This window comes from Ranitomeya variabilis, chromosome 3, assembly GCF_051348905.1.
Source record: "Ranitomeya variabilis isolate aRanVar5 chromosome 3, aRanVar5.hap1, whole genome shotgun sequence".
NCBI classification, from domain to species: Eukaryota; Metazoa; Chordata; class Amphibia; order Anura; family Dendrobatidae; genus Ranitomeya; species Ranitomeya variabilis.
The window spans coordinates 686,146,248-686,161,017 of record NC_135234.1 but is presented as its reverse complement, the minus strand read 5'-3'; the positions used below and the strand labels follow the sequence as shown (position 1 = coordinate 686,161,017).

The 14,770-nt window shown below is 42.9% G+C and overlaps 1 protein-coding gene across 1 annotated transcript in view; it reads right to left on the bottom strand.

The window, feature by feature from the left end:
• The window catches only part of GPD1 (glycerol-3-phosphate dehydrogenase 1), a 60,819-nt gene that overhangs the window by 32,682 nt on the left and 13,367 nt on the right, over window positions 1-14,770 (bottom strand). The window contains exon 2 of the mRNA XM_077298061.1: window positions 13,601-13,778. Coding sequence (XP_077154176.1) covers window positions 13,601-13,778 — 178 coding nt within the window. The remainder of the gene's footprint in view (window positions 1-13,600; window positions 13,779-14,770) is intronic.

Here is a 14,770-nt window from a genome sequence, read left to right as displayed (position 1 = left end):
AAGCTTCTGGCACTTTTCCGAGCTTAGAGTGAACCTGAATGTAACTATGTTCAAAAAGGATTTTCACATAAAGAACATTGAAATTTTGGTAATGTTCAAATCACAATCTACAAACAAGCACATGGGCAGGACAGATACAGTTTTGATGAGTTTTCATCTTTTATTTAAATAAAATTCATTAATTGACAGCAAAGAGAAATGTCCATGCAGAGCACGATCCGTCAGGCTATTTATCTTCATTGCATCAGAAGGACATGCTGTTTGACAGGATGTGGATATGGCAATTCGATGATGGCAGGGGTAAAATAGCAGTTTATTTCCCATAATTCTATAGTATATGTAAAGTTAGGAAATTTTGTAATATAATTAGAGAAATCTACTTCTTCTCCTCCTGCCCTGATCATTCATTCTCAATCCTATCTTCACTGAAAAGAGATTTGCACATTCCTGAGATAGGGGGATGACAGTTGGTGCTTATAAAGTTCTATGGAAAACTATAACTGTCATTTAGGAGAACCTGTGTGCTTGTTGGTAGCTCCTCCCCTATAGAATTTTAAAAACCAACTGTCACTTTCTATCTTAGTAATAGGAAACTCTGTCTTCACTAGATACAGATTTTGCCTGTAAATTTAGAGTGAAAGCACAGTCAGGCGGAGAAAGAAGCAGAATTCTCTAGTTAGATATATTACAAAGTTGCTTATTTCAAGTGTATAACTGATTAAATAAAATTTTAATGACGGTTACCCTTTAAACAAGCTGAAAGTTATATTTTGTTACATTTCATTCAGTTAAAGGCCCCCGTACACATTAGATAAATGTCAGCGGAAATCACCAATAGTGTCAGGATCAGTCGATGGGCTAATGGGTGTGGGGCCTCCCAAATCTCCCCGAATAGAGGTCAGGGGAGATATGTATCCAGCATGTCCAATTTCGGACTGAAGATCCTTTTGTTCTTCATGACGTAACCTGATCGTATACATGGCTCTCTAAGAGAACACAGCAGAGCGAGAGCTCCTGGGCATGGAGGAATCCGGAGAAATAGTGGTTGGCTGAACAATGGTTTGGCTGATCATTCGGTTGGTATCCAGGCCCCTGCAGTCATCAGGTACACTAACAGAATTACATTGATTAGGTCGTGGAACCAGTGGTCATGCCATGTCTGCAAAGTTCCCAGGAGCGGATTTTCAACAAGACATCTCCAGGCCACATGTTGCTACTGTGAACAGCCTGTGTGACCTAAATGTGCTACAATGGCCTGCAGTGTCTCCAGACTGGTCTTCCATTAAGCATAGCTCATGTGGGACATCATTGGTTGGCAACTGCAAGGGCAGCTGCCAGCAGCAGATTTTGATGATTTGCACAAGTGCATGCAGAGTGGCAGAGCATTCCCCAGACAGCCACTAAAGAATCATTTTCATCAAAATGTATATCCTCTTATTATATTGCAGTCATCATTCTATAGCACTGTGTACTTACAATTGCTCATTTTATCTTTCTACCCAGTAAATTCTTCTGTTTTCCATTTGGTGTATGCCATCACGTGATAAAAAAAAAAAAAAAAAAAAAAAAAAAAGAAGACTGGCTAAATCCTTCTAATCTCTATGAAGAAACAGAAGGTCATCCCTGTAAAATTCCCTGGAAGAGGGAGGAGTGAAGTAGCTGCGTCAAGAGTTTAAGGCCATGTGCACACTTTGCGGCGTCCCTCTGTGGGTTCTCCCGCAGCGGATTTGATAAATCTGCAGGGCAAAACCGCTGCGGTTATCCCTGCAGATTTATCGCGGTTTGTTCCGCGGTTTCCGCCTATACTATTGATGCTGCATATGCAGCAATATGCAGCATCAATAGTAATGTTAAAAATAATAAAAATTGGTTATACTCGCCCTCTGATGTCTGGATCTCCTCGGCGCTGCACCCGGCGCTCCGGTTCCAAAGATGATGTGCGAGAAGGACCCTTCGTGACGTCACGGTCATGTGACCGCGACGTCACGGTCATGTGACCGCGACGTCACCGCAGGTCCTGTTCACACAGCAACTCTGACCGGCTGGCCGCGTGCAGCGCTGAGAGGTGAGTATAACATGATTTTTTATTTTTATTCTTTTTTTTTTTACCCCAAATATGGTTCCCAGGGCCTGGAGGAGAGTCTCCTTTCCTCCACCCTGGGTACCACCCGCACATTAACCGCTTACTTCCCGCAACGTGGGCACAGCCCCATGCGGGAAGTAAGCGGTTCAATGCATTCCTATGGGTGCAGAAACGCAGCGATTCTGCACAAAGAAGTGACATGCTGCGGGTTTTAAACCGCTGCGTTTCTGCGCGTTTTTTCCCGCAGCATGTGCACTGCGGTTTGCGGTTTCCATAGGGTTTACATGTAAATGGAAATGCTATGGAAACTGCTGCGGACCCGCAGCATCAAAATCGCGGCGGTTCCGCGGTAAAAACCGCAAAGTGTGAACATGGCCTAAAGGGAACCTGTCAGCAGGGTTGTGCACAGTAAGCTACAGTCAGTGTCAGGTTGGCGCCGTTATACTGATTACAATGATACCTAGGTTGATGAAATCCGTCTTGTGGTTGTTTCTTAATCTTTTTTCAGTTTTGAGTTAATGATATGCTCGTGCCCTAAGGCAGAGTTCATGTATGTGGTGCTCTGATGATATATTCATAATGCAGACTGCTGACAGGTATCTGATCCCTCACTGACCTGCCCCCTAACATCTCCAACATCCTATCCCAATATGCAGTAGGTGTAATAATAATATTACCAAATACCTCCAATTGGTAATGTAGTATAGTTTTTCTGATTCGGTAAGTCTCTTTCCTCATGTGCAGGACCTTAGGTATCAGCTAGTTGCTAGTGGTCGTAACCATGGATACTTAAGGTCCTGCAATGCCTGCAAATGAGAAAAGTGACATAGCGAATCAGAAGAAATATACTAAATTTCTAATTGGAGGCATTTGCTAATATTATTACACATACTATATATTGGGATAGGATCTTGGAGATGAGAATAACCCTTTAATGCACAAATTGGTCAATTGATTTGTAGTCACCAGCCAGGTCAAGGAGACTTTATATTTGATGGGGCCCTAAACCTTGCTTCATTCTGTTAGAGAAACAAAAACGGACCAGCACCTCCTGCAATGTTATAGTACAGATTCGCAGGGACTCACTGTACAACAAATATGCACACGAGCGACGCCTGCGACTGCATCAAGTGTTCCAGATTTACAATTGATCTGTTTTTCAGCCCTCAAACAGAAGAACAACAAAAAACCCCCAAAACATACTGATGGCATTTTTAGCTGTCTGTAATGGTGTGTGCACAGGACGTATTTTACATGCAAAAATTCTCAAAATTTGGCCTAAGTTTTCTCAGTGCTGCTGTTACATCATGGCTTTATTGAAGTGAATGGGGTCACATTGTGACATCTACACTGCTGAGACAAGCAAGTCACAAAAGGAAAAAAAAAGAGTGAGACTTTTTGGAACTTGTCACAGTTGCGGTAGTTTAGTCTCAATATGACCCCATTCACTTCTATAGCCGCAATTTAGCGGTAGCATCGAGCGAACTTCAGATGCAAGATGGCCATTGCAGCCAAAAGCGCGGTGTAGCCTGAAAAGGGACATGTACAATTTATTTGGCGTTTTCTGCTTGGAAGATACTCTGTACTTTACAATCCAAGTCAATGAGAACGTTTAAAAGATGACTGTAATTTTTGCGTAAGAAAAAACAAGAACAGTTTCTTAAAAACAAACAAACAAACAGAAAACTATAGTAAAAAAACAACCCTTTAAGGGTATGTGCACACGATGTGGATTTTGCTGCGGATCCGCAGCATTTCCGCAGCTGCGGGTCTGCAGCAGTTTCCCATGAGTTTATAGTACAATGTAAACCTATGGGAAACAGAAAATGCTGTGCACATACCGTGGAAAAAAACGAGCGGAAACACAGCGGTTTACATTCCACAGCATGTCAATTCTTTGTGCAGATTCCGCAGCGGTTTACACCTGCTCCAATAGAAAACCGCAGGTGTAAAACCGCAGTGAAATCCGCACAAAAACCGTGGTAAATCCGCAATAAATCTGCAGCAAAAACGCTGTGCTTTTGCCCTGCAGATTTATCTAATCCGCTACAGAAAAATCCGCACTGGACCATTCTACGTGTGCACATAGCCTAAAGAGACACTAGTGGCCAAAAACCTATAGAAAAACAAAAAGTTCAGGTAACTACAAATTTAAAAAACAATAAAAAAAAAAAAATACATGCGTCACGAGTCACCTGTTTCAAAAGGGTAAGAGTTTCAAAACACACTCAAAAAATTCAGTGACCATACCTTTAGGTTAAGCACACACTAGTGCACACGTTTAGGAGGACAGTGACCACACACAGGATGGATGCCAAGGCAACCGGCCATGTTAGGGCACATTGTTAGAAACATACACCGCACGGTTAATGTTTTTTGCAGTAGCCCTCTGGATAAGAACATATTCTGCTGCAGTTTTCTGTACAGTAAAACAACCGCTATGCACAGACATGTCTGGCCTCTGTCTGGTGAATGGGGGCCTATGGGCACATTATAGTATATATGTTGAAAAAAGCCATTGATGTAGGTTTTGGGCAAAACGTGCAGATTGCAGGTGTTATTATTGATTAAATAGGTTTACATAAGACATTAAAACCGCAAAATACCGTATATCTTATGAATATGATGTTAATCCAATGTATAATGTTGACCACTAGAGAATATATTTCAATAGATACAGTATGTGAGCAGACTATGCACCTGAACACACGTTCAGGTTTTTTCGCTTTTTTTGCGATAAAAACGCTATAAAAACTCATTAGAAATGCATACATTATGCATCCTATCATTTAGAATGCATTCTGCATGTTTTGTGCACATGGTGCGTTTTTTTTCTGCGAACGCAACGCAACGAGCAGCATGTTCATTAATTTTGTGGATTTTCCACGTTTTTCCCGCAATTCTATGCATTTGGAAAAAAAACGCGTCAAAAACGCGGTAAAAACGCAGTAAAATTGCGGTAAAAAAGCATGCGGATTTCTGGCAGAAAAGTCCGGTTTTTGTCAGGAAAATTTCTGCCAGAAATCCTGACGTGTGCACATAGCCCAAGTATATACGGCTCATAGACTTGCGTCGTTTGTGGTTAGTCCTGTTTTTTTCGTTTGTTTTTCTTTACTAAAACCCCAAACAACAATGGAATACTCAGGACAACAGGAATAACACAAGAAACTGTAATGATTTTGGCAGATCTTACTCCAGCGCACTGCTCAGCGAGGCGGAGATACACAATGCCGGTCTTGATGAACCAGAAGCTTCCTTTGTCTATAGTCAATACAATGGCCAGGAGAAAAGGAATTCTTTGTAGCTTGTAAATTTGTTTTGATGCCAACCAGGAACTGTGCAACATGCTGTGACTTTCCATCCTGCACACGGATGTGCCGGCGAGGCGACCCTGCAGGTGTCACCGATTCAGGCTGTCGGCAAACCACACGGAGCAGGACAGAATTCTGGACAGTGCGTGTAATAACAGCATGTCAGCCTGCAAGTCCGAACACGGGGCGCCAACATACCGTGCAAGTAGATTAAGAAAGAATATACATTTGGCACAAAAAGGACTTGATTGTCACTGGGTTATCAATATTCTGGATTATCAGACAGTCATTGGCAAATACAGTAGTAATCAGACCATTTGGAAAGAAGTAAATCCTTTTTTCCTAATTTAACATCTCAGCATTAAGGCTCCTTGCCACACACTGGTGTTTCATGCATGTTTTTCTACAGAGATGCCTGCAGGACAAAAATTAAAAAAAAATATCAGAAACTACTTTAGTTGCAGCATGGTGTGTTTTGATGAGAACCCACTGACCCCAAAACACTAAACTCAAAATAGCCATATGTTCCTATATCGCTACAAAATACAAAAAGAGTCAGGCTGCAGCTTTTGTGGGAGGAAGAAAAAAAAAAAACACACACACAAAAAAAAAAGTACAGATGTGTGAATTTGGCCTGACGAGGGTTATACGGTCAAACTTCGTAATGATCAGAATGATGAGATCCGTGGAGGCGCAGTCAGAATACTTAGACCCATGGCACAGCTCAATAGAATTCCTTCACAAATGCATCCGACAAAGCACACTGTGTGTAGGGTCAGTGAACTTTACAGCATGCAGATATTTGTCTTGACCAGAACACAAGTTTAATTCATTATTAGAATAGACTTTGTGTGTATAGAAATGCATGAAATGTGAGTTACCGCCATCACCAGCTGCTATCCGTGGCTGCTTTTTTTTGATTAGCCGGCCTGGCACAAGATCATCATTGCGGACACTTTAAAGGGTTATTCTCAGCATTGAAAGTCATCACTTATTCACAGTGTAAGGGTGTGGACTGTCCTCCCTCTGCCCCTGAAGACAGCCCCCGAGTAATACCGTATTTTTCCGACCATAAGACACACTTTTTTTCCTCCACTTTGGGAGGAAAGTGTGGGTGCGTCTTATGGTCAGAATGTAACATGTGGGGAGGGGGGGCAGCGGCGAGTGGGATCCCACTGGGATCCCACTTGCAGGAGGCAGAAAAATGTCTCTGCTGCCCGAATCCAGCCCTGGGGAAACCACATGGTCCCGATGATTAAAGTGCAGTGAATATTCATTAGCCGCTTCCCTGCCCACCTGTCAGCTGAGCGGTGAGCAGCACATGAATAGTCCTTCACTGAAACACACCTGGTTTCCTCAGAGCTAGATTCCCGCATGAGCTGGGGAGATCTGTGTGTCCGGTGGAGGAGGGGGCAGCAGCAGGGGCTAGAGGGGACAAGATCGCCGCATACCTGCCTGGCTGTACTGGATGCTGAGGCATAAGGACCTGTGTGATGTCATGAAGTGGGCGGGCTGGAGCATCACATGACGGCACAGAGCCCTCCCTCTTCTGATGTCATCACAGGTCCTTCAGACTCCCCACTAGAGTCTGCTGGCTTCCTCTTATGACCTGTGCTGTGGAGAGGCAGGGAGAGCTCTGTGCAGTCATGGGATGCTCCAGCATTTTACCTCACCACAGCTGGCTGGCTGGCACAATTAAAAGGTTAGTCTTTATAACACACAATAAAGCACTCTGCCACTCCTGTGTTGAACTATAACTCCCAGCATGCCATAGGATCTGCAGGACATGCTGGGAGTTATACTTCTCCCAATGGGATCTCAAAGCAGCACTCCAGTGTTATTTTTCAGTACTGGAGTGGTGCTTTAAATATAAGCCCTGTGCCCCCATTCTTATACTCACCCTCCAGCGTCTTCATATAGTACTTCACAGCCACCACACTGGTCCCGCAGCACCATCTTCTACTCGTAGCTTCCAACATTATAACATACTATTATATATAATAACACCACATATAATAGTATGTTATTCAATTTTACTTTTTTTTTTTTTTTTGCTTCAAATATTTTTTTCCCTATTTTCCACCTCTAAAACCTGGGTGCGTCTTATAGTCCGAAAAATACAGTAAGTAATGTGTTGTGCGTTTTTATTGCATTTTATTGTGCCATGTGAAATTTGAGCTGTGTCATGCGCTTTTTTAGGAATGTAATATAAATAATGCATAGTGTTGTTATAGGTACTGATGCTGCTGTGTGGATACTGCAAAGGCAATGCCTAAGGTAACCTGGTACACTCAGCTCAGGTATAGGAAAAAAATAGATCACTATACATGATAGGATGTAGTTAATATTTGGGACTAGCCCACATTGGGAGGGAGTTAGAGGTGATAACAGGGGAATCACTTCCTGTTTAAAGGGAGCGAAAGTGTTTGTTGGAGGCAAGGTCAAGATCAAGGTGCAGTGGGCTGGAAAAACCATTCTGGCAGTATAAAGGTCGAACAAAACTCCCTGTGGACACTCTCGCCACGTCCGGAGCCTACAACTTGATACAGAGCATTTTAACCCCTTCCGTACAGAGGAAGATGGATGTGGAACCACGTGAGGGAAATGTAGTGGATCTCAAGAATACTGTGGTGTCGGATGGGAAATCCCTGGGGCTAACAGGATCTGTTAGGCCGGGGCCACATGCGAGAGCATCGGATGCGATATGCTAATGACCCTCGGCTCCTGCTCTGCTGCGAGCGTGATCCGAGTGTCCTGCATCTACAGTTAGGTCCATATATATTTGGACAGAGACAACCTTTTTCTAATTTTGGTTATAGACATTACCACAATGAATTTTAAACAAAACAATTCAGATGCAGTTGAAGTTCAGACTTTCAGCTTTCATTTGAGGGTATCCACATTAAAATTGGATGAAGGGTGTAGGAGTTTCAGCTCCATAACATGTGCCACCCTGTTTTTAAAGGGACCAAAAGTAATTGGACAATTGACTCCAAGGCTATTTCATTGACCGGTGTGGGCAATCCCTTCGTTATGTCATTCTCAATTAAGCAGATAAAAGACCTGGAGTTGATTTGAGGTGTGGTGCTTGCATTTGGAAGGTTTTGCTGTGAAGTAAACATGCGGTCAAAGGAGCTCTCCATGCAGGTGGAAACAAGCCATCCTTAAGCTGCAAAAACAGAAAAAAACCCATCTGAAAAATTGCTACAATATTAGGAGTGGCAAAATCTACAGTTTGGTACATCCTGAGAAAGAAAGAAAGCACTGGTGAACTCATCAATGCAAAAAGACCTGAGCGCCCACAATAGACAACAGTGGTGAATGATCGCAGAATAATCTCCATGGTGAAGAGAAACCCCTTCACAACAGCCAACCAAGTGAACAACACTCTCCAGGAGGTCGGCGTATCAATATCCAAATCTACCATAAAGAGAAGACTGCATGAAAGTAAAAACAGAGGGTTCACTGCACGGTGCAAGCCACTCATAAGCATCAAGAATAAAAAGGCTAGACTGGACTTTGCTAAAAAACATCTAAAAAAGCCAGCACAGTTCTGGAAGAACATTCTTTGGACAGATGAAACCAAGATCAACCTCTACCAGAATGATGGAAAGAGAAGAGTATGGCGAAGGCGTGGTACAGCTCATGATCCAAAGCATACCACATCATCTGTAAAACACGGCGGAGGCAGTGTGATGGCTTGGGCATGCATGGCTGCCAGTGGCACTGGGTCACTAGTGTTTATTGATGATGTGACACAGGACAGAAGCAGCCGAATGAATTCTGAGGTATTCAGAGCCATACTGTGTGCGCAGATCCAGCCAAATGCAGCCAAACTGGTTGGTTGTCGTTTCATACTACAGATGGACAATGACCCAAAACATAAAGCCAAAGCAACTCAGGAGTTTATTAAAGCAAAGAAGTGGAATATTCTTGAATGGCCAAGTCAGTCACCTGATCTCAACCCAATTGAGCATGCATTTCACTTGTTAAAGACTAAACTTCAGACAGAAAGGCCCACAAACAAACAGTAACTGAAAACCACCGCAGTGAAGGCCTGGCAGAGCATCAAAAAGGTGGAAACACAGCGTCTGGTGATGTCCATGAGTTCAAGACTTCAGGCAGTCATTGCCAACAAAGGATTTTCAACCAAGTACTAGAAATGAACATTTTATTTACAATTATTTAATCTGTCCAATTACTTTTGGTCCCTTTAAAAACAGGGTGGCACATATTAAGGAGCTGAAACTCCTAAACCCTTCATCCAATTTTATTGTGGATACCCTCAAATGAAAGCTGAAAGTCTGAACTTCAACTGCATCTGAATCGTTTTGTTTAAAATTTATTGTGGTAATGTCTAGAACCAAAATTAGAATAATGTTGTCTCTGTCCAAATATATATGGACCTAACTGTATGTGCTCCGATCGTCTCGCACAGAGCGGATCAGAGCACAGCTGTGGAGGAGGCAGAGAAACTAATTTCTCCATCTCCTCCATTGCTGGGGTCCGCTTATAACGCACAGCATTTGGATGATATCTGAGTGATGTCTGCTGTCTCACTCGCACCCATAGGCTCATATGGGTGCGAGTGAGCCGAGAGTCGGCCGAGTGTCCGTGACAAGTGCAGCATGCTGCGATTGTCTTGGACCGAGGAAAACGGCAGACAAAAAGTCGGCTGCTGGGAGCGGCCCCATAGTTTAACATTGGTCCGAGTGCAATGCGATTTTTAATCGCATTGCACTCGTCTGTTTAAGTCGCCAGTGTGACCCCGGCCTTAAAGTCGGGATAGTCCAAGCTGAACGTAAGAAAATGATGGAAATGTGCTGTGTTAACGAAGCAAGTGGTGAAGTGTGCTGTGTCCGCTACTGCTTGTTGAGGACTGATGTACTTGACCTGTCCAGTAAAGATGAACTTGTTATAACAAACCGGGTGTCCCCTGAGGTGTGTGTGACTGATCCTGGAACTAAGGATGTGAAGACAGCGAAGGCCTCAGGCCTACAAGTGAGTGTAATGCACAACACATATGGACTGGGACAATACTTTTGTAATGAGCCAGGGCGTTATAGAGTAACAGTTCGCCCGCGGCCATCTGGCACCTTACAACAGCACAGGTGATATATTGGTGAAGTCCAGATTGCTGTGACCAATAGCGCAACAAAAGCACCACTGATCCCAGCAGACTGAAGCTTGCAGGCCTTAATGCAAAATCTACCACAGGAACTCCAACTATCACAATCTTTAATAAAATTGGTTGTCTCATATGGGCCAAAGGGACCTTCTGGGCCCCCAAGACTCCAGGGCAAAGGTGTGACTGCAACTCTTGCATCCACTTTAGTTACGCCTTTATCTGGCACCCTCTTTGATCTAGAGAATAGGCTCTGAAATCCCCCTCTGTCCCATCCATGGGCCTGACTGAAAAAAAGCCATCCTCTGTACCCAACTATCCTCAGCGTTCCTATATAGAATTAACAGCAGGTAACTGCACCATCCCGACAGGGCATGTCAGAGCCTTCTTCTTCAGGATGAAGTTCCACAGGTGCTCCTTTTAAAAGGAACCTGTCATGTAAAAAAACAAAGCTATTAACCTGCAAATATGGGGTTAATCTGCAGGTCAATAGCGTTCTGAAGCTGCCTGGCGCTCGCACTGGGAGCTCTGCTAATGGGAGGAAATTAACTTTATTCTTCCCAGCAGCCTCTGGTGTTCAGTCACAGGGGTGTGGCTGGTGCTTTCAGTCACCACTCATTATACAATGAGCAGCGGCAGAAACCATGTCCAGACACTCACTGCCGGCTCTAATGGTGAGCTGGCTGTCAGTCAGTGACTGGACATGGTTTCAGCTGCCGCTAACTATGCACTAAGCGGTGACTGAAGCCAGCCGCACATCCATGACTGAAAGCCAGAGGCTTCCAAGAGGAATACAGTTCATGTTCTCCTGGCAGCAGGGCTCCCAGTGTGGGCGCCAGGCAGCTTCACAATGCCATTAACCGCATATCTGCAGGTTGATAGTTTTTTTTTTTCGTCTTGTGAAACTCAGAATCTTACAGTTTTTCCAATACAATAAGGTATATTTCCTATAGCCGCTCATCAAAATCTAGATTTTCCTCCATGATAAGCAGCTGTTTGGCTCCCCGCTGCCTCGCGAAAGGTGAAGAGCTACAAATGACTGAACACTTGTGGATCCATCAATCATTCATGCATTCATTCACTCCTTCTGTAGCACAACATCGGAGCAAACTGAGCAGAACATTGCATTCTGATTGATAAGTAGGTTTTATGTATCGAGGGCAAAGGCTGTGTTTGCATCAGTGAGCAATAAAATGGTCGTGTTGGTTTTGATAATCTCTCAGTCTCTCTTGAAATGTAATGATTGATCAGAACATGGCTTCTTGCCTGGGAATAAAGAGAAGATTATATACACTGGAAGGTGCATCCATTTACACTGGACTGCTCCACACGTCCAGGACCAAAGCAAAGCAGCCAGACCTAAAGAGGAAAGATCCTTAAACCTTATCCTCATGGACGCGCAGCAATCATCCATCATATTATTACATGCATTGATGAGCGCAGATTATCAGGGAGACATGTTCTGAATGTTACTAGCAGGTTTCAATCAACCTTTAATTTTACTACATTTTAAATCCTTTTGAGCTCACAGATTTCTTTGATTCATGCCGTTTATTGGAATATAAGGCCATGTTGACACGTTCAGTATTTGGTCAGTATTTTACATCAGTATTTGTAAGCGAAAACCAGGAGTGGGTGATAATAGGTAGTAATTTACCCTAAATAAAGCTACAAAAAAAAAAAAAATAATATTCTATAATATAATGATTGGTGACAGCTGGTATTATAGCACTTTACACTGTAATATATGCTTCCAAACACAGAAATGAGAGATGCAGATCAGTCCCCCATACAACAGGAGATGGACATTAAATTTCATTGCCAGATTCTTCTATTCTAAAGACAAGCTGCCACCAATGGGGTCTGGCAAAAGTTGTGGTCAGCAGCTTACCCTCCTCCACACTGAAAATACATGACCGCTCATAAAGAGCAGCAGGTGATGGGGGAGTCAGGGAGAAAAGCTGTCGGTGTTGAGTTTTTGGCCAATAGTTCTATCATAAGCCTGGTGCACACTGTGTACTGTTCATGGGATGGTGTCAATACAGACCCTGCCATTATGTCTCCGCCTGTAAGAATTACGCAGAGAAGCACCATGGTACTTTGTCTCCAGTTAGCACTCATCTTTGACGCCTCTTTGAAGCAAGGAACCGATTCAATCAGCTGGGCAACTTCAAGAAGGAATCGTCTGACCAGGACGCCCCCTTAAGAATGATTAATACAGTACTGTATTACAGGGAATCGGACACCAGGTTTTACTATGTAATCTGAGAGTAGAATAATGTAGAGACAGACACTTGATTCCATCAATATCACTGAGCTTCTTGCTGTAGTTTAAAAAAAAAAAAGTCACTGTTTTTATCAGCAGGAGATCATCATTAGAGGACTAGTAGACCTGCTCAATAAAATGTAATTAAAATAAATAAATAAATTGCAGCTTACAAAACATCAGGCTGCACTCGGATGTCATCGGAGTGCAGTCCGACATATGCCGAGACATGCAATGAAGAGGATGAAAAGATTTCTCTCTCCATCTCCTCACCTGTACTGCGATTCTCTGATGTGAGCAGATCGGATCACAGTAAAATGACACTTGGGGAGTATGAGCAGAGTGTCAGTAGCATATGACATGGAATGGTCCTGCATCGCATGGTATAAGCTTATGGGACCCTGGCCTAATGTTGTCAATAGGTGGTGTCACGTTCCTTTTTATTAGGACCCTTCCCTAGGTACACCAGTTCAATTTTATACTAAAGTGCTTTATGTAATGAGCAACTATTAAATGTATTAAAAGAAAAAAAACAAAATGTTCATCAAAAAGTAACATACAAAGAGTTTATCAATCATTCCGTAAACCATTCATCAGATTGTGCAATGCCAAGCGATATGTACTTCCCCAAACTATACATAAGATAAGAGGTTATTATCGGGGTGGGTGGAAAAGGATTAAAAGAATTAAAGAAAAAAAAATTAAGAAATAAAATAAATCTACAGTCTGCTTTCCTGTTATTACAAAGAAACCGCTCGAGCCACAGAGGAGCAATTCTAGGCTAAAGATTAAGAAACAATGAAATGCATGCTTACCACATTGGCGGGAAGTTTGTGCCCCGGGAGATATTTCACATTTTCATGTTCAGTGTTGATTATCTCCGTCAATTTCTTCCCGGATATTAGCTCCTCAAATACCCACATGTTCACTATGTTATCAAACTGTGGAAGCCGAGCCGCATTGTCCCCGACGAGCTTCGCGATGGCAGATCCCCTGTGCAGACATGAATACGGTAAGCGAGGCAGAAGACCAGAAATGAACAAATATTATTACAGCTCCGGGCACAAATCTTCTACCAAGAAAATCTACTAGACTGAGGTCAAGCCGGCATGTTGCATGTGTACATACAAGCACGCTGTACTGCGTACACTCTGCTCTGGGCCCATATAGGCGGTGTGTATTGTAGCACTTGGGTGATCGTTTGGAGACAATGCTACACTGAAGGTCACTGTTGCCAACCTGAATTTATTTTTTCTGGGAGACATTTAAAAAAAAAAAAAAAAAAAAAAAAAAAATCACAGACAGCTAACAATTTTTACTAAAAAAAATAAATAAGTTTGTAAAAGCATGACAATTCTAAAGATGATAAGTAATGCATGTTTATAACTCAATATACTGATAAGACCCCATTACCAGTGTTTACTTTCAGCTGTAATCTTATATCTAAAATGGGAGAAAAAACAAAACATACCAGGTAGGGTCCCAGGACTGGGGATATTGTACCAGGAAGGGTCCCAATATGGGGTACGTTATACCAGGAAGAGTCCCAGGACTGGAGATATTATACCAGGAAGGATCCCAATATGGGGTACATTATACCAGATAGGGACTGGGAATATTATACTAGGAAGGGTCCCAATATGGGGTACATTATACCAGATAGGGACTGGGAATATTATACTAGGAAGGGTCCCAATATGGGGTACATTATACCAGATAGGGACTGGGAATATTATACTAGGAAGGGTCCCAATATGGGGTACATTATACCAGATAGAGACTGGGAACATTATACCTGGAAGGGTCCCAATATGGGGTAAATTATACCAGGAAGAGTCCCAGGACTAGGGATATTATACCAGGAAGGGTCCCAATATGGGGTACATTATACCAGATAGGGACTGGGAATATTATACCTGGAAGGGTCCCAATATGGGGTAAATTATACCAGAAAGAGTCCCAGGACTAGGGATATTATACCAGGA